The sequence below is a fragment of the Acomys minous genome, assembly GCF_964271855.1.
Source record: "Acomys minous genome assembly, chromosome: 12".
Taxonomy (NCBI): domain Eukaryota; kingdom Metazoa; phylum Chordata; class Mammalia; order Rodentia; family Muridae; genus Acomys; species Acomys minous.
In genome coordinates, this window is record NC_140493.1 from 39100875 (window position 1) to 39120205 (window position 19331).

A 19331-nucleotide genomic window follows, 5' to 3' on the forward strand; every position below is an offset into this window, starting at 1 on the left:
AAATTCCAGGCTAGCCTAAGCTATTACCCAATGATGACACAAGCAGCCATGCTCTGTAACTGGACCCCACAGAGCCTCCTCTTTCCTCTGTGTGCTCCCAGGCCTCACGTCAGCTAGTGTTCCCCCATAACTTTCTCAAGGTCAGTTGCTCTGTTTCCTTGCCCTTTGCGTGTATTTCTGCATCCCATGGTGGTCTCGTTTTTGCTGCTGCTTCTGGGTACTTAGTCGTGTTTTGCTGGGTAACCCTAGACTTAAACATCAAGTTTTCTTACAGTATTTTTTTCATCATCGGAATAACCTGGATATAAATGTTGTAATTAGAGAAGTTTATCACCTCATGGAGACCACGCCTGCTGACATTCATCCAGATAGCATGCTGGACGCCTTTGTTGCATTGACAAAAGGGCAATATCCCATATTTAATCAATATCCAAAGTTTATTGTGGACTATCAGACACAAGAACGAGAAAGGATAAGGAATGATGAATTGGATTTCTTGAGAGAGAGGTAATCATGGAATAATTTCTCTTCATAAAAAGGAGACATTATAAATAAGAGAGGCTTTTTCTTTAGATTATTTTTCTATGTGTGTGTGTATGTGGGCCTGCATGGGCTTGTGTGCTTATGTGTGTGCAGCTGCCCATGGAGGCCAGAGGATGTCAGGCCGCCTGGAGTTACAAGTGGTTATGAGCTGTGAGAAGTGGGTACTAGGAAGAACCTGGTCCTCTGCAAGAAGAGCACATGACCTTAGTTAGCCCCTGAGCCTTCTCTCCAGCCCCAAGTAACGTTCTTAGTGAGAAATCAGTTTGAATTATAAAGTACATGTATACAATCCGCATCTGAAGGCTAGAGGAATCTTTTTAAAAATAGATATATTTTTTATTTAGTTTTTCACTCTACGTTTCAATTGTAGCTCCTTTCCTTCTCCTCTCTGCCTAGTCCCTCCCCTCCGTCCCTCCCTCATCCCCCTATGCCCACTCCCCTGCCCCTGAGAAAAGAGGAGGCCACACACACACACACACACACACACACACCTGCCTCAGCATTTCAAGTCTCACCAGCACCTTGTACTTCCATTTTCACAGTGTCCTGGTAAGGCAGCCACACCAGGGTAAAGTGACTGAAAGGCATACAGTTGAGTCCATGTCAAAAACAGCCCCCATCGCCTTTCTGGGGAACCCACATGGAGGCCAAGCCTCCCATTGGGTATATATGTATAGAGGGTCTAGGTCTAGTCCATGTCTGGTCCTTGGTTAGTGCTTCAGTCTCCACATGCCTAATTTCTCCTATTTCTACAAATAAAACCACATATTGACCCTTTACCAGGTTCTAGATTTTATATCTTGGTTGTTTTGAACTAAATTACCTCATTTTCTTGTTTGCATTTTCATAATTGTAAATATTACCTACTTAAGGCAGACAGTTGAAAATATGCAAGCTGAAGTGGATGAGCAGAGAGCTGAGGATGAGGCATGGTACCAGAAGCAAGAGCTACTCCGTAGAGCTGAAGAGACAAGAAGAGAGATTCTTTTACAGGAAGAGGAGAAGATGGCCCAGCAGAGACACAGGTATAGTCCCCATAGCCCAGCAGGGACACAGGTACAGTCCCTGTGACCCAGCAGAGACACAGATGTAGTCCACATGGCTCAACAGAGACACAGGTGCAGTCCACATGGCCTAGTAGGGACACAGGTACAGTCCTCATGACCCAGCAAGGACACAGGTGTAGTCCACATGGCATAGCAGGGACACAGGTGCAGTCTTCATGACCCAGCAAGGACACAGGTGCAGTCCATATGGCCTAGCAGGGACACAGGTGCAGTCCATATGGCCTAGCAGGGACACAGGTGCAGTCCTCATGACCCAGCCGGGACACAGGTGCAGTCCATATGGCCTAGCAGGGACACAGGTGCAGTCCACATGGCCTAGTAGGGTGCAGTCCACATGGCCTAGTAGGGACACAGGTACAGTCCACATGACCTAGCAGGGACACAGGTGCAGTCCACATGACCTAGCAGGGACACAGGTGCAGTCCTCATGACCCAGCAGGGACACAGGTACAGTCCTCATGGCCTAGCAGGGACACAGGTGCAGTCCACATGGTCTACCAGGGACACAGGTGCAGGCCACTGCTATGAGAAACCTAGAACGGGAGTCAGTTCAGTGCACTGCTGTGGAAATCCTAGAACAGGAGTCAGATAAGTTCTGTTTCCTCTCCTTTTCTTGCTTAGAACACTGTATGTAAAATTACCCAGTACAATTTCCATTAAGCAAATATATAAATTAATAAAAAGTATATATGCCACTGGAGGGGGAAAAGCTTACATATAGTAAAGTTAATTCTAAAGCAATCTTGAATATGGTCCCTTGGCATGAATTTTCAGAAGTAATATAAGTGCTAGTATATTTTGAAAAACATTATTTAGAAATATTCATTCTAAGCCAGGCATGATTCATGCCTGTAAGCCTAAGACCCTGGAAGGCTGAGGCAGATGGATTGCCAGTTTAAGGCTAACCTGGCCTTCATTGTGGGCTTTTAGACCAGCCTGGGCTACATAGTAAGACTTTGTTTCTATTTTTTTTAAAAAAATCACTTAATGGTAGATAGAAATGCTTTGCAATAGAGCATTGGAAAAATCACTTTTGATGCAATGTGATTTTCTTTTAAATTATGTTTTAAACATAACTATCTGATCCAACAAATTGAAACAAATCATTTCTCTCCTATGGTGTTTAGAAGTTTGTCAGTGCTAAGCTGTATTGGTGCATGCTTTTAATCCCACCACTTATGGGGCAGAGGCACTTGGACCTCTTGAGTTCATGGATAGCCAGGACAGCCAGGGTACACAGTGAGACCCTGTCTCAAAGCAAGCAAACAAACAAACAAGATATTTAGCAAGAGTCTGAAGCAATGCCTTGGTGGTTAAGAACATTTGCTGCTCTACGTGCAGTTAAAAGCAATTACAGAACTGATGTCTCCACTAAAACAGTAAAGGACATGGGTACCATGTGTATGCCATTGTACCGGTTTTATGGTCACTGCCCTCTGGTTGAAGAGTGTCTCTTCTTGCGTTGGGATGATCTGACAGCTCTGGGCTGCCGCTTGGTGTCAGAGCACTTGCCCCTGGATTCCATCCCCTCACTGGGAAAGTAGCTGACAGACAGTTGGAAGGTCAAGTCTGAAAAGATGGCCAATTGCAAGGACCACAGCAGCCTTGAGGACTAACTTTGTTTATGAGTTGTAAACACAGGTGTGTTGCAGTGGATACAATGTATCCAAACAGTGAAGGAACTCAGTGAAGGAAAAATCAAAGGTGTGTTGGCCGGGCGTGGTGGCGCACGTCTTTAATCCCAGCACTGGGGAGGCAGAGGCAGGTGGATCGCTGTGAGTTCGAGGCCAGCCTGGTCTACAAAGTGAGTCCAGGACAGCCACGGCTAACACAGAGAGATCCTGTCTCAAAAAAACAAAAACAAAAAAAAACAACAAAAAAAGGTGTGTTGGAAAGTGCTTTGATCTAATTTGTTTTTCAGGCTGGCTGCTGTGAAAAGAGAACTGATGATAAAGGAAATACACTTACAGGACGCTGCTAGGAGACGTTTTCTGAAGCTTCAGCAAGATCAGCGTGAAATGGAGCTACGCAGACTGGAGGATGAGATTGGCAGAAAGGTTTATCAGCTTTCATCTTAATCAAATCTTTACTCTTGTGTAGCGAGCACCTTCAAACTAAATAATGATGCCAGTGTCCATGATGAATACTAAAGTTATTTACTTTAACATTCACCTGCTCTTATACCAAGAAAATTAGTCAGCTTAATGACCATTTCTCTAGAAATAAAAGTATGCCAATTATTGGTTGTGAGCTAGGAGAGTGAGTCTCTATTATAGAAATTCATACATGGACAATATAAAAAGAATTTCCCACACAGAACATCTGGAATTAGAGACCTGGCCTTTCTGTGCTTTCTTGATTTTAAAGCTGAGATGTCTGGGGTATGGGTTTTTTAGTGTAAGTGATTTATTCTGAATATATAGCATAGTACCCTTTGTAAAAACAAAACACTACAAGTAACCTAAACACACAGTGCAAAGGATTAAGTTAACCATGGCATTTCCACCCATGAAATACTATACAGCCACAATAAGGAGAAACATACATATAAGCAGTGTGGAAAGACATTAAGCTGTTTTGAAAACATGGTACAAAAATAGAATGCAAATGGAAATTTACATTAATGTAGGAAAATATAAACACAATTCCTCCTCCACCTGTAGAAACACATGAAAAGACTATGATTAACCTTTTTCTAATGACAAAATTCAGGTTAGTCTCTGAAGAGGAGATGTCTCCAGATTGACCTTGACAGCTCTAACAGTATAGGTAGCAGCCTGCACTCAGTTGCCTTTGCAATTTGCTTTTTGCCAAACAGTCACACCCAATGGTAGCTACCATGCTGTGTGTGGTTGGCATATTAACCCTTGTCTGTTGTAACTCTTTCCAGCTGGTCCTATCTCTTAAAAATGTTCATAGTGTCATTTGTTTTGAAAGGTGTCTTAATTTTTAAATTATTGACAAGGCTGGTGGTTGTGTCAAAAACCTGTGGCTGCCAAAGCCTAAAGTATTCACTATCTGGTACTGTGTAGAAAAGGTTTGCCAGCCCCGGGTCTATCTGAAAATTAACGTAAGGAGTGAGTTAGAGACCAAGCGTGCCTCTACCTAGAAGGCATGCCATCGTCCCAACAGCATCTGTTGAGTGCTAATGAAGTCACTTGCGGAGGAGGTTGTCACTACACAGACTTGCCGGTATACCCCGTCTTCTCCCCTTCCGCTCCTGCCCAGCACCAGACAGTGACAGCAGCTGTGGGTCTTAAACACGGGCCTGGTCGCCAATCACTGTTCTTCCTCCTTATTTGACTCACTATTCTCAAATATTTATATTCCCAACAGAGCATTCCATCCTTCTGAATCTCCCCCATCGACTGAAATTCTCATTAGTATTATACTAAATTTATGCATTAATTTTAAAGCTTAAAACCTAGTTTTGATAAAATACTAAAATTTTAAGTCCTGTAAAGCATTTAATTTAATACTTCTTATTTAAGGCTAATTAATTTCAGTTGGCTTTTACAATCAGCAAAATTCTTTTAAATTACCTTATCTGGTGAATCCAGTTAATTAGCCTTGTATTCCTAACAAAAAATGTATGTTCTTCCCCAAAACTGATCCATGCTCAGAACTCTGTCTTTATGCCAAATCCTCTTGACCTACAGTGAGGCATCTTGATCATTGTCAGCAGCAGCAGAGGCCCCTGCACACCCCAGAGCTGTGCCTTGGCTCTGCCCCCCCCCCCCCCCCGCTCCAATGGGGACCTGTGGACGTGACTGGGGACATCTGCTCACAAACTCGTGTGATCTTTTTGTACAGCTGTTTGTGTCTCTGACAATTCATAATCTAATTCACTCTGTACGTGGCCCCTCTGCAGGGTGCTGCGTGCCCGGCCTCTCTTCCCCTGTCCGTGCTGCTTCAGGCTCAGGCCTCCGCTTAGCTAGTGCTTGCCCATCACTTCCTTAAGGTCAATTGCAGTGTTTATTTTACCCCTTGACTGTGTCTCTGCAGCCAACGGTGTCTTCATTTTTGCTGCTTCTGCCCTGTATGTAGTAGTGTGCTCTAATCAACAGTAGAAATATCTGGTAGTGACTAAGACAGTGATGCAGTCATGAAATGCTTGCTGAATGAATCGATGGGGATCGATAGTTGATTGGTTATAGTCTTGTTGTTTTGTTTTCCAAATGCACAGCGCTTACTTTAGTCTCACCCCTGAAAATAACTGGGTCTGTAGGCAGCCAAATGCTGAAGGCGATTCTGTGGAGAGTGCCTAACCCAGCCACCCCTTGTCTTGAGAGGCCCCAAATAATCAAACTGGTGGACAGTGACCTCCAGATGACCACTGTCCACACAGACAGGTCACGGGAAACGTCAGCCTGGACTTACTAGTTGTCAAGTCAAATTTATAACAAGTTCAGAAGTTTACTTTTTAATTAAGCACGTTATTTTAGTAAGATAAGATGTTGTTTCACTCCACCCCAGCTTCCTGTTGCCTGGCTTTCCGTAACTGCGAGCTGGTTTCTGTAGTGGGGAGGAGCTGCCACCTGCTCATTGGGCATTAGCAGTTACGCTTGCTGTTCAAAAACCTTAAGCTTAACCCAGGCTAGCCCTGATCCCAGGAGAGTGCCGTGTTGCCAGTTACTTTGTTTTGAACCCAGTTCCAGGCTGTTGTTTTTGTAGTGCTGTTAATGGGACAACAGGGTACAAGATACTGAATCCATTAAAAACTGTGCTGTGAGTTGTTCCGGGCCTTGACAGCTTGTGCTTTGTCCTTAGGTCCAAATGAGAGATCAAGAAATTGAGGCCGTGGCCAAAGACCTGGAAATGAGGCAGCTCGAACTGGAGTCACAGAAGCGGCTTTACGAGAAGGTAGAAAGCAGCCCTCCAGTGGAGGAGAGCACTGCCCTCCCGCCACTGCAGACTACACTCAGTTGTGGTTTTATATTGTTCATTTTATTTACCCTTCAAGCAGAACATCATGTCACCCAGGACTGTAAATCAGCCAATGTCGGGATGTATACCTCACGCACCCTGGTTCTCCGCAGTGTGGTTGCACATCTGCCCAGGTTTTGCCTCAGGCCTCTCCCTTCCTGTTTGCTTAGCTCCCCTGTGTTTGTGTGACAGTGACTGAAACCACCCCATCTGAAGACCTGAGTCTGAAATCTCTCGTGTCAGCACCTTTCCACCTGCATGGTGCCCTCCCAAATCCAAAGTGCTTCCTGCGAGTGTTTAACTAAGGGAGATTCCCTGCACCTTAGGGATTGCAGGAACACAAAGCAAGAAATGGAAAGTGCTTTACATTTGAATTATCTGGAACCAAACGTGTGGTGCAGGTGTATGTTTCAGTTTTTGCCATTGAGAAGAGCTGTTAATGCAGGCTTTTATTTGAGAAAAACATTTTGTTACTAAACAGGACGATGCAGTTCTCTTTCTGAAATGGCTGTGGATCTTTATAGTTAGCATCTGTAGTAGCTGTGCTGAGCCAGCAGCTCAGCTTAATGTTTGGGCTGGAGAGACAGCTCAGTGGTTCAGAGCCCTGGCTGTTCTTCCGAGGCCCCAGGCTCAGTTCCCAGCGCACACACACACATATATACAGCTAAAAACCCTCTGTCCCTCCCGTACCAGGGTGGGGGATGGTCTATCCAGTGCCCTCTTCTGGCCTCTGTGGGCATTCTGTGTGTTCACATGTGGTGCACTTGAGTACATGCAGGCAGAACACCCAAACACATACAATAAAAATAATACATCTTAAATGTTTAAAAGATTTACAATTTTTTTATGGTCCTAGTGATCAAACCCATGGCCTTGTGCATGCTAGGCAAGTGCTCTATCAACAAACTATATCCCAGCCTGAGATTTACAGGTTTTAGCAATAAACATCTTTGTACATGCACCTTTTCTGCGTGTAACTGAAAACTTTTTATATTTAGCTAATTGTAAAAGTCATTAAGCTGCTTGTAGGTCATTAGAAAAGAACATCTCGGGGTCAAGAGTAACTCCGGGGGCTTGAGCAATGGCACAGTGGTTAAGAGCGCCCACGGAGCAGCTCACGGTCATCTGTTTCTCCAGCTGCAGGGGCTCCAGCGTCCTCTCCTGGCCCCCATGGGCATTGCACACACACAGTACCCATACATACATCCAAGCAAAACACACACACATGACATAAGAAAATGTTTAAGAAAGAATTCCTGGGGCCTGAAATTTCTTATAGTTCTCACACTGAGCAAGTTCAGTGGTTAAGAGTATATGCTACCCTGCAGAGGACCAGAGTGTAGTTCCCAGCATGCATATCAGAGATCAGGTGGCTCGTAGATACCTATAGCTCCAATCCCAGGACATCTGAGGACACCTGCACTACACACACACACACACACACACACACACACACACACACACTTTAAAATAAATAAATATTAATAGAAGTAACTCCGGGCCTATATTTTTTAAATATATTTTATTAACTTATTCATATTACATCTCAATTGTTATCCCATCCCTTGTATCCTCCCATTCCTCCCTCACTCCCCCTTTCCCCTTACTCCTCTCCCCTGTGACTGTGACTTAGGGGGACCTCCTTCCCCTGTATATGCTCATAGGGTATCAAGTCTCCTCTTGGTAGCCTGCTATCCTTCCTCTGAGTGCCACCAGGCCTTCCCGTCCAGGTGGTAGACTACTTGGTAGAACACACGGGCCCTGGGTTTAATCTCAATACTGTTAGTAAGAGCAATGGTTAGTGAGACAATTGGCACATACAGCTTGTGTCTGCCTTTCTAACTTAGATCATGATGGAAGTTGCTTGCTTTCCACATGCCCATCCACCATATCATTAGCATCGCTTCCTGTTTCCCCACCCCTGGCAACTACTGACCTAGTTTCCATCTTTATGGATTTGCCTATCCATCAAAATGCAACACATACACAGTGTCTTCTACTGTTGGCTTCTTTCACTTGGCACAGTGTTTCCAGGTTCATCTATGTCATAGCATAATTTGGTGCTTCATTCTTTCCATAGCTGAGCAATGATGCACTGTGTGAAGCAAAGACTCTTGGTACTTGCTGAGAAGCCCAGGGGAACTAGTGGCCGCACCCTCATCGTTCAGCAAGGCAGCTCACAATCCTAACTTCAGTTTCACTTTTTGATTGTGTGAAATTTCACTGATGACCTGAGTGAGAGAGTTGGGGCCCAGTGTCAGGTCTGCATATGCACTTACACACAGTCTCCAGGGCAGTCTGACAAGGCGTCTGGTTTTCAAAGGCTGATGCAGAGCTTGGGGGTGAGGTGGGAAGGGATCCCTTCTTCTTGAGACATGGTCCCTAGCGTGCCACACACCTGTTAACTCCTAGAATACAGAAGCTGATTCTGAGCTGCTTGCCATTCTCACCGCATTTGTGGAGAGCTTTTTCAGGGACCTGCAGCTGTCATCAAAGCCACCACTGTTCCCTTTGTACTCTGACAATGACAAAGTTACAGTTCTCCTTGGGGCCTGAACAAAGCAAAGTCCTTTTGTGTTCAACAGGATCTGACTAGAAGACAAGACGCTGCGGCGAAGGAAATTCGAGCAGATGCAGATGCCCATAGGCGGAAAGTGGCTCTTGAAGAAAGCATGTTCCAGAAGCTGCTGGAAAGCAACGAGCTGGAGAGCACGAAGGCTCGGAAGGTGAGCATCCTGGCTCACACGGTGAGCCTAGAGCTGGCCTTGTGAGAGCTGCAATCATTCATTTGTTTGTTTTGTTTGTCTGGGTCTTTAGCTGCCCAGAGCTTTGTACTCAGGTGCTGACTGTATTGGTCAGATGCATCTTACCTTCATGAGACTGTTAAGATGTAGAAGAAAGCATAGGAGAGCTAATAACTTACACGTTATTCAGTGCTGCTGTGTTCTTCCCTGGAATCGTCCAGGCAGGACAAGGTCGCAGGACCTCGGGCTTCTGCCTGGTATATAAACATTTCCAAAGCATTCTCTGTGGAAAACTCAGCTTACCCAGTAACAGAGGATGGTCAGGTCAGGATTGGAAGCACTGGTGTGAAGTGAGGGGTTACACCAGATTTGAGGATACTATGTATTTGGAGTCCTTAATGAAAAAAATCCAGTTATTTTTCAGCATTTCTTATCAAGTGCCCTTTGAGAAGCACTAGCTGAAGTAGATGGAGATAGAACATGAGACATTCAGGAAGAGTTTTCTGGGAGGTCCCTTTAACGTACTGTTGAGTGGGTGGGGCCTAGGTCGAGCCTTCTGCAGCAGTCTCTTAGCTGATTCCTCTAGAATACCAGACCTTTGTGTTTTTCTTCCAGGTCTCTGTGCATCTGAAAGGGGCTTTCTTACTGCTTCTCAGGGTGTTAAAACCAGAAGTTGTTGAACCTTGCCCTTTCTCTAACCTGGAAAATTTTCAGTGTTGGCTAAGAAGCAGAGCCACTTCAGGAGTTTACTGGTGCTGCTGTTGTTACAGTGTAACCTTGAGCTGGCCTTGAACTCACAGCCTCCACCACACACACACACACACACACACACACACACACACACACACACACTTTTAAAAAGGACCGGCTGCCCTGCCCTGGTGATGGATCTGATTGGTTTATGATGGGGCCTGGAAGTCAGTTTAGCACCCTGATGACTGTACCACGCCACCCAGGCTAGTAAGTCAATCTCAGATACAGTGTATGGATGTCTATTGTCCATATCTTTCATGATCTCACCTTGTTTCTCAAACTTACTTGTTTTAGGTAATCGAGGACAATTTGACAAAGGCTGAGCAAGCCTGCCTCAATGCTGACTGGCAGATTCAGGCTTTACACAAACAGAAACGTGATGACCTACAGCGCAGTGAGGGCTACCAAGAGGTTGCCGCTCTCATCCAGAAGAACAGAAAAAGAGAAACAGAAGTCTTAAACGCCATGAGGGAGCAGGAGGCTAGGAAGGTAAGGGAAACTACACACTTCTGCTTAAGATCCTTGCCAGTTAAGGCTTGGACCCAGGGCCTTACAAATACAAGGCAGGCAGGTACCACTGAGTTACGCCCCTCCCCCATTAAATGATCAAAATATGATAAGTGCTATTCAGGAGCATCGTCTAATACTGACACTACTCACGAGTGATCCGAAGTCTTTCTAATCCGATGTTTATATTGTTATGTCTCAGCTTGCTGATTTCTGGGTTTGTTCTTTTAACTCTATAGTATATATTGCTGCCTTAATTTACTTTTCTCTTTAAACTTAGAGTGTAGAAAGAATTTAAATAGTGGACACAGGAGCCAGTAATAGCAAAACCCAAAGTAGCATAACTATAAGGAGGATGGAAATGCTTGTCTTTTTCCGAAGAGGATGGACCGACGTGTCCATCTTTTTGAGAAGAGGATGGTCAGTATCATGACTGCACTGTCATCTTCCCACCGTGCTCGCTACTGAATGATGGTAGAGTCACAGCTGTTAGATTTTGAAGAGTCACAGCTGTGTATCTGCTGGCTGACCCAGCCGCTCTGGGACCTTAGGGAAGTGGCCTTTCTGAGGCCTCTGCTGATCTGGGAGCCTCCCTCACCACCCTTTCCCAGATTCACTTCCCTCCTGCCTCACTCCCGTGTGCGAACCTGTCTTACAACTCTTTATTCAAGGACAGGGAAGAAGGTTGGGGTATGGGGCGGTACCCAGTACACTGAAATCCTTAGCCATAGGAGCACTGTGGTGGGAGCCCTGTCTTCAAGGCAAGGACTGCTGGCGCTATCTCAGCAGACGTAAACTTTGGTGCAATCCACTTGAGATATAATAATGATTTGAGAGCAGACTGAGCGCCTCTGTGTGCATGTCTCCTACACAATCCTTTGTGTCCAGCACCTGGGTTCTAAAGCTCCCTTTACTGTTGCGTGGTCCTGGCAAAGCAGGCCAACTCTGCATCCCAACCAGTAGAAGGGAAATGACTTCTGCTATCCTTTGACCTCAGATTTTGAGGGTTTTTTGGTTTGGTTTGGTTTTTTGTTTTTTGAGACAGGGTTTCTGTGTGTAGCCTTGGCTGAACCTGGACTCACTTTGTAGACCAGGCTGTCCTTGAACTCACAGAGATCCACCTGCCTCTGCCTCTGCCTCTGCCTCTGCCTCTGCCTCTGCCTCTGCCTCTGCCTCTGCCTCTGCCTCCTGGAGTGCTGGAATTAAAGGCATGTGCCACCTCCCCACAGCTGATTTTGAGATTCTTTAAATTTGTATTTAATGAGTTGGTATTTTAATCACAAAAATTGTATGTGTTTCTGTGTATGTAGCATATCTGGATATTTTAAACTCCTTAGTCATTCTCTGAACTCATTTTAGGATGAATTTTCTCATAGGGGGAAAGACTGTTGCTGGTAGAAATTACTAGACTTATAATTAATGTGTGTCCCAGAGCCGAGCAAAAAATTAATCCTTTGGATGTTGTAGTCTTTGTAACTGAGGCATAGCATTCACATTAAATGGAAACTAATTCCCATCGGTTAGCTTAGTCTGATAAAGCCTGGAACCTGTGAAAAGGGCTTGCTGCTTCCCTGGGATGGTTAAGACCCAGCTGTGTGCTTCGTGTGCTAGCAAGTCCTGCCTCTGCTCTGGGGTTCTTACATAGTCACAGGCACCCCAAGTCCCACAGTACCACTCAGGCCCTGTGTGTTTCACACTATAAAGGAGAAAGGTAGAGGAAAATGAAGGAGCTATTGTCGTAAAGTAGTGTGTGTTTCCAATCACTAACAGTCTTTTTGCCCCACGTGTGTGCAGTGGAAGGAAGCTGAAGAGAAGCAGCTGCATTTGCAATCAGAAAAGAAAGCATCTGCCCTTGGGGATGCCTCTAGAAAGTGGTTTTTAAGGCAGGAGACCAGCGCAGCTTTGGAACATGGAGATTCACTGAACAAAGGTGAGTGTCGGGGTCTGCGCCGTTACAGGTTCCTTAGCATGTTCTGTTACCAGCCGGGCGGTGGTGGCGCACGCCTTTAATCCCAGCACTCAGGAGGCAGAGGCAGGCGTATCTCTGTGAGTTTGAGGCCAGCCTGGTCTACAAAGCAAGTCCAGGACAGCCAAGGCTACACAGAGAAACCCTGTCTTGAAAAACCAAAACCAAAACAAAACAAAAACAAAAGCACGTTCTGTTACCATGAATAAACCCTGCAGCTCTCTTCTGCTGCTTTCATTCAAATTATGCTTGGCTAAAAGGTAATGCTATTTTGGGGGGGGGGGGCGGGGACAAGGGGTAAAAGGAAGAGTAGGCTGCAGAGGTAGAATTGATATGACAGAGCTCCTGTCAAGAAAGCCACCTTGAGCTGGGGACAGAGTGAGAAGCTCAGGCTCAGGCCCAGCACGGAACTCACCAGGCAACCAATGAAGAAGAAAGGGAACCTCTAGCACCCGTGGTGTCTCTGGTGCTCCCTTAATATCCTGGAGTCTGCTCTGTTCCCTAGGAGCTATTTTTAGTTGTCCTAAGGAGATGTGCTTTGCCAGATAATCAGCTCCAGAACAACAGTGTGTTAAAGCACCGCAGGGCCTTCTGCTAGGCCCTAACTGGTAAGTTGTAGGGTAAGGCTTGCACCCGGTCATCTAAGCTCACAATTCTCCTGTGCTGGATGAGTCCGTGGATGCGGCCTCTGATGCCATGCCTGATAGCCTGTGTTGCGTTGCCAGGATCTGAATGATGGAAGAAGAGAACTCACTCCCACTGTCATCCTCTGACCTCCACATGTGCACACACATGTACTGGATGGATGGATGGATAGACGGACAGACAGACAGACAGACAGATGTAACTTTAGATGAAAATTACAATTTAACATTCTAAAGTAAAGCACAGATATGAGGAAATTTTCTTTTACTGCAGTTTGTTCTATCAGCTTTTTTATAATATATGATTTATTATATTTTAAAACAACAGCTCCACTGGTACATATTTCGTTCAGGGTACAGTTAGCCTGCTTATAGTCTACAGAGTACATGTTCAAACTCTATACCTGGAATCCAAGCACTCAAGAAGCGCAGGCTGACATGACTTTCAGGTCTGTCTGAGCCACATAGTGAAATTTGAGGGGAAAGAGAATGAATATATCCATACAGTAAAATCTTATTCTACTATAAATAGGAATGTGCCATGCTTCAGAATAGTTGGCCTTGAAAACCATATATTTGCTTACAGAAGCCAGTTCTGAAAGGCTCGATGCACACTGTGAGCGCCTGTCCTAATGAACTAGCCAGGGACAGCACATTTATACAGAGAAGAGTGGATGAATGGTTGCGAAAGTGGCGGGAAATGTCTGCTAAAGGACATGGGATTTTACTGGGGGTGGGTGATGAAATGTTCTAAAATTAGTAACGATGATTATATAATAACTTTGAATTTATCAGTAACATCAAATTATTAACTTTAAAAAGATGAATTGACCAAGTGTGTGGCACATTCCTATAATCACAGCATTTGGGAGTTTAGGGGCAGGAAATCAGAAATTCAAGGCCAGCCTGCACTACATGAAAATCTGTCTCAAATAAAAGGAAGGCTATGATATATAAATTATATATCAATAAACAGTTCCTCAAAAATAAAAGACATTGGGAGCCATCCAAGTGTTTCCCGCACAAACCTATTAACCTCAGTTTAGTTCCTCAGAACTCATAGTGGAAGGAGAGAACCAATTCCTGAAAGTTGGATGCTGAGTCTCACTCACTCAGCTTGTGTGCCCATGCACACATGCACGCATACACACGCACGCGCGCACACACACACACACCACCACCACCACCACCACTTCCTCCTCCTCCTCCACAAAGTAATAGTAAATAATAAACTAACACTGGGAAACATTGTTACCAGATGGAGCCATTGGACCAGATTCCAAAAATACTAGAAGTTGAAGGAAGAACAGGGAGGGCTTAGAAGAACGAGATGACACTTGGGAGAGGTGAACAAATTGGACTACCAGGGGACCAAGTGCAAGACAGGTGCCCTAGGAGCCTGGCCCAAGTTCATGGGGATGCACACAGCCACAGCCATGGAAATGTGTGCCTTTGGTTTTTTTTTTTAAAGTTTCCAGTTTCCCATTTGTAAAGTGAGAATATTATAGACTGGGGTTCTGGAATTTTGTTACAGTTCTAGCATTGTATGATGCTGTTTTCCAACCACTTGGCATTTCTGGGCCTGTTTGGGAAACATACACATATATTGACAGCATTTTCTCTTAAGAATTTTTGTGGCTTTATGTCCTGTTGTTCCTCCCAAAACTTGATGCGCATAACTCAGCAGTGGTATGCAGTTGCCTGCCTTGGTGGTGTTGTTAAGGTAGCTGCAGCAGAGAACCCAGGCCCGTGGATGGCTGTAAGTGCCCGTGGATGGCTGTAAGTGCCCGTGGATGGCTGTAAGTGCCCGTGGATGGCTGTAAGTGCCCGTGGATGGCTGTAAGTGCCCGTGGATGGCTGTAAGTGCCCGTGGATGGCTGTACTGTACAACATCTGGATTGCAATGAGAGACTGCCTCAGTATAAAATGTGGACAGCATGGAAGAAGACTTAGATACTAGTGTCTGTCCTCCATACACACACAGACACATGGGCCTGCACATCCACGTACCCATGTGCGCACAGCCTTAAAGAATGTGCTTTGAGGGCAGAAAAGCAGCAGGTTGCCACACAGAAAGCGTAGGCACTTCTTCTTTATTCCATACATGTTTGCATGTCAGGTTGAGCATCTTTCAGTCAATTGCAGACTGTCTTAAGTCCACTCATGCAGAACTGCATCGGTGGTGGTGCTCTGAGTCGGTGGGTGCAGCAAGTGGCTCAGCAGAGTAGGGCTGAAGCGATGGCTAGCCTAGCTTCACAGGTGAGTCTGCTCAGCCAGGGCGAGAGATTCTGCAGGATCTCAAGGTAGATAGATGGCCAGGGCTTGTTTGAGCAGGAAAACGTCGCTGACCAGCCTCTGGAGATGATGGGTCAGACAGCAGTGGGCAGCATGGGTTCCTGAAGATAGTGAGAGGCACGAGCAGGCAGGTCTCAGCTCTGGAAAGGTGGGTGACGGGAGCCAGAGCCCATCCTCTGCATGGCAGTGGGGGGCAGCCACCTATACTGAGACATTTGGAAGCTGGCCAGCTTGTTACATGGCACCGTCTTCCTCCCATAGGTAAAGCTTTTTTGATGATTTTTCTTCCTTTCTAGGTCTTCCTTAGAGCAATGCAGATTATATTAGCTGCCTCTAAGACAGCTATCCCATCATACCAGTTCAACTTAGTTACCTGGCAGTTACATTGTCTTAATGACTCATCAAAGTAAAACACTCCACTTAACTCTCTCAAGAGCAGGTGGAGTGGGGGGTGGACATCACAGTGAGTCAGTGAGCCCTGTTCTTCTAAGTGTGGATTCTAGGCTGGGCGATAGACAGAAAAGATGATGGTGGTGGTGGTGGCCATGCTGATGCTGATGCTGATGCTGATGCTGATGCTGATGCTGATGCTGATGCTGATGCTGATATCCAAAAGACATGGAGCAGTGGGGTTTGGGGGAGAGGGAAACAGCTGAAGGTGAGTGTGGTTTAGTGATGCTAATTTCTGTTTCATTTTGTACTGGGTGCATGGCTGTAAGAGGGTTCTCTCTGTCCACTGTGTTGTCCCAGGGATTGACACTGATAGTCAGGTTTGACCTGCTAAGCATCTCCTCGGCCCTGTGTGAACTGCGAGGTGAGGAGTGGGGCTAATGAGCAGCAGGCCTCCTGGGTTTTGGCTGCTGTGTTCACTACTCTGATCAGAATTACCTGTGATGCGCTGTCTAGGCTGTGGTAGCCCGCCTGGCTAAGCCACCCGCCTGCCTCTGATGCACTCACAGTGGTTCTCAGTGGCTGTGGCTAATACATTCCACAGTCTCTTCATTTAGTATTTGGGATCGCCCCTGACATCTTCTTTTGCTGGGAAAGGAATCTGGAGCTGTATGCGTGCTGGGCTGGTGGTCTACCACCAAGCCATGTTGCTAGCCCCTGATGTCTGCCTCTTAACTATTTGCTGCCCTTTTGTACTAGCTGAAGATGTTCTTAAAAGCCATTAGCAGAGCTTCTGCACAGCTCTTGTCCCTGCGCTACACTTCCGCTGTCTGCTAAAAGGCAGCAGTGTTCTTCCCTGAGCAAGACAGGAAGGGGAGGGTAACCACCTGTGCAAGTGTGAGTTACCAAGCCCTGTTTGTCATTAATAAAGGGCCTCTGCTCACTCTCACACATCTTTTTTCTCTTCTCTCTATCTGCAGAAGTGTCCTGCTTACAAAGGGAACAAATGGCCTCAACCTCTTTGCCCCAAACCTCACATTTAAGTCAAGATTCTGAAACGGATCCCTCAACACCGAGTAAGTTGATCAATAAGGTCGACTCTGGCTATTATTTTCCATTTCACAATATTTAAGCAGAGTGGAGGCTAAAGGTACCTTTTAGTAGATAATGTTTTCCCAGGGCACTGGTAGCAGGAAGCCCAGAATGTGGACAGTCGGAGTATCGCAGCTCTGCTGGGGAAGACAGGATGAGGAGCAGCCTTGACAGAGATCATGTGACTCCATTTCCTTAGCTTCCTCTAAGGAGCGGGGTGGGACACTGACTGGACAAGTACCATAGACCCAGAACTCTCCACTCCGCCTGCCTGAAGGACTGAAGCGTGACTGATGTGGGAATGGCCTGGGGCTGGCTAGGAGACTTGTTGCCCAGAGCAGGGTAGGAATAGGATGAGATCCTGAGTTGGCCCATAAAGGAGCCAATCATATCTCAGGAGAGTCAGTAACTCAGGATCTGGGGCCTGTAGATGCGGGCCTGTGATCCCAGCCACTAGGGAAGCTAAGCAGGCAGATCCAGGCCAGGCCAGCCTATCAATGTGAGGCCTGGGGTGTCACCAAAATTAACTAATTTGTAATAAATAATTTTTAATATAATAAGGGGAAGACAAGAAAGTCTACTAGACTTTTAACTGGCTTTCCAGTAAAGCTGTTGTGTAGATAAGGCAAATTTTGATTTATTTGTTTTGGGGGCTTTTTTCTTTTTTTTTTGTTTTGTTTTTTTTGTTTGTTTGTTTTTTGTTTTTGTTTTTGTTTTTCAAGACAGAGTTTCTCTGTGTAGCCTTGGCTGTCCTGGACATTGTAGACCAAGCTGGCCTCGAACTCACAGGGATCCGCCTGCCTCTGCCTCCCGAAATGCTGGGATTAAAGGCTTACACCACCACTGCCCGACTGATTTTTTTTTTAAATGCCTCTTGAGCTCTCTTAAAACAAAACAAAACAAAACAAAACCTTTATTCAAGATCTCCAGAAGACAAGCTTCATGAGAGGTATGACTAATGACAAGGCATGAAATTCCAACATTGTGTGAACTGTTTTTGCTGAGTTGTTGTGTGCATCTGTAAATTCTGTCCCAGAAGAGTGATTAAACCAAAGATCATTTGGGAGTCCAGTGTAATATAAGAGGGTCACAACTGGTCTCTACTCAGACTCGCCAGAATTAAACCTTTTCCCTTTTTCAGACTTAGATGTTTTCTTTTTGTATAACAGGCCGCCTGAAACTGCTCCACTCATGCAGCTGCGCAGCCCTGCCCCTCCAGCCTGCAGAGGGGACCACACACAGCAGCCCAGCTGGAGCTTAGCCTCACACCCAGATAATCTGCATTTTAGAGTGATGAGGAGGAGCCAGCTGAGCTCAGGTTATTTGGCAGCGAAATGAAAGCATAAAGGCTGCCTTCTTTAGGGGACTGAAATCCTTTTCAGACACTGAAGCTATTTAAACTCTGTAAAGGGTACTCCCTCCTTCGCAGCGTTCCCATCCCCTCAGTCAGGACAAAGCAGTGTAAACTCCAGCAGGAGTTGCTTTCGTGTTGATCTGGACTCCCCTGCCACCAGCTGCTGCTAGGATATCTGTATTGGAGGTGGCTGCGGAGTGCGTGTCAGCTCATGACTTGGAGTCTGTCCCTTCTCCTTTCCAGAGAGCATCACAGTAGGATGTGCACTGCCCTGAAGGGCTCAGCTTCCCAGCCAGGCTTTGGACTTAATTTATACATATGGCGTGTGCTCAGTAGGCAAGAGCTGCAAGCTCTCCTCTGCCATCCTCAACTGCAGCAACAGCAAAGCCCCTTGGCTGGGAAATGAAACCGCACAGGATTGGGTTATATGGTTGGCTTTTTGTTCAAGAAACTATTAGTGTTCTGGCTTTGTTATTGATTTTTATAACATAATCTCACTGAAAGTAAATATATTATTAGTGCATCAGAAAACTCTGCTGATAATAACTCTAAATTTCGCTTTCAAGTTTTTTCAAGTAAGAAAACAGAAGAATGGAACCACACAGAACATGATGTCCTCAAGAAAGTGCGAAATCTTCGCCAGAGACTCGCAGCCCGGGCTCGCAACAGGTGTCAGTCTCCTCATCTTTTGGTGACATAGAAGGCATTTCACCGCAAAACGATCAGATACCTTTTTTTAAATCAGTGGCACTGATTTTTCAATTATTTATTCTAACTTTTTATAAAGGTCAGCCTTTTGTATAGAGAGCTATGTCTATAAAATTATGTTTTCTGCTGAATTTTTATGCTTTTGGCTTGTAAAGGCCTTCTGGGACCTTTCACAATAAAGGTTTTTGGTAACTATTGAAGCCAGCTGTCTTCTTTGCTCACAAAGACCAGCACAGACTTCAGCTGATGAGATGGGGTTTGTTTTAAAGATAAATAGAGAAATAAAGAACAGGACTCCATGGTCAAGGAGGCTGCTGAGTGGGTACAGGTGCATACCCTAAG

The 19331-nt window shown here is 45.5% G+C and overlaps 1 protein-coding gene across 5 annotated transcripts in view; it reads left to right on the plus strand.

The window, feature by feature from the left end:
* TBC1D31 (TBC1 domain family member 31) overlaps positions 1-19189 on the plus strand; it is a 59952-nt gene extending 40763 nt beyond the window's left edge. For 4 of the 5 annotated variants that reach the window (XM_084750991.1, XM_084750990.1, XM_084750993.1 and 1 more), the window contains 9 exons: positions 275-507; positions 1416-1568; positions 3532-3667; positions 6381-6473; positions 9122-9262; positions 10328-10522; positions 12335-12470; positions 16816-16911; positions 18848-19189. In XM_084750991.1, coding sequence (XP_084607117.1) covers positions 275-507; positions 1416-1568; positions 3532-3667; positions 6381-6473; positions 9122-9262; positions 10328-10522; positions 12335-12470; positions 16816-16911; positions 18848-18981 — 1317 coding nt within the window. In that variant the 3' untranslated portion in view covers positions 18982-19189. The remainder of the gene's footprint in view (positions 1-274; positions 508-1415; positions 1569-3531; positions 3668-6380; positions 6474-9121; positions 9263-10327; positions 10523-12334; positions 12471-16815; positions 16912-18847) is intronic. The other variant, XM_084750992.1, reaches the window with a different exon arrangement.
* The last annotated feature ends 142 nt before the right edge of the window (positions 19190-19331 follow it).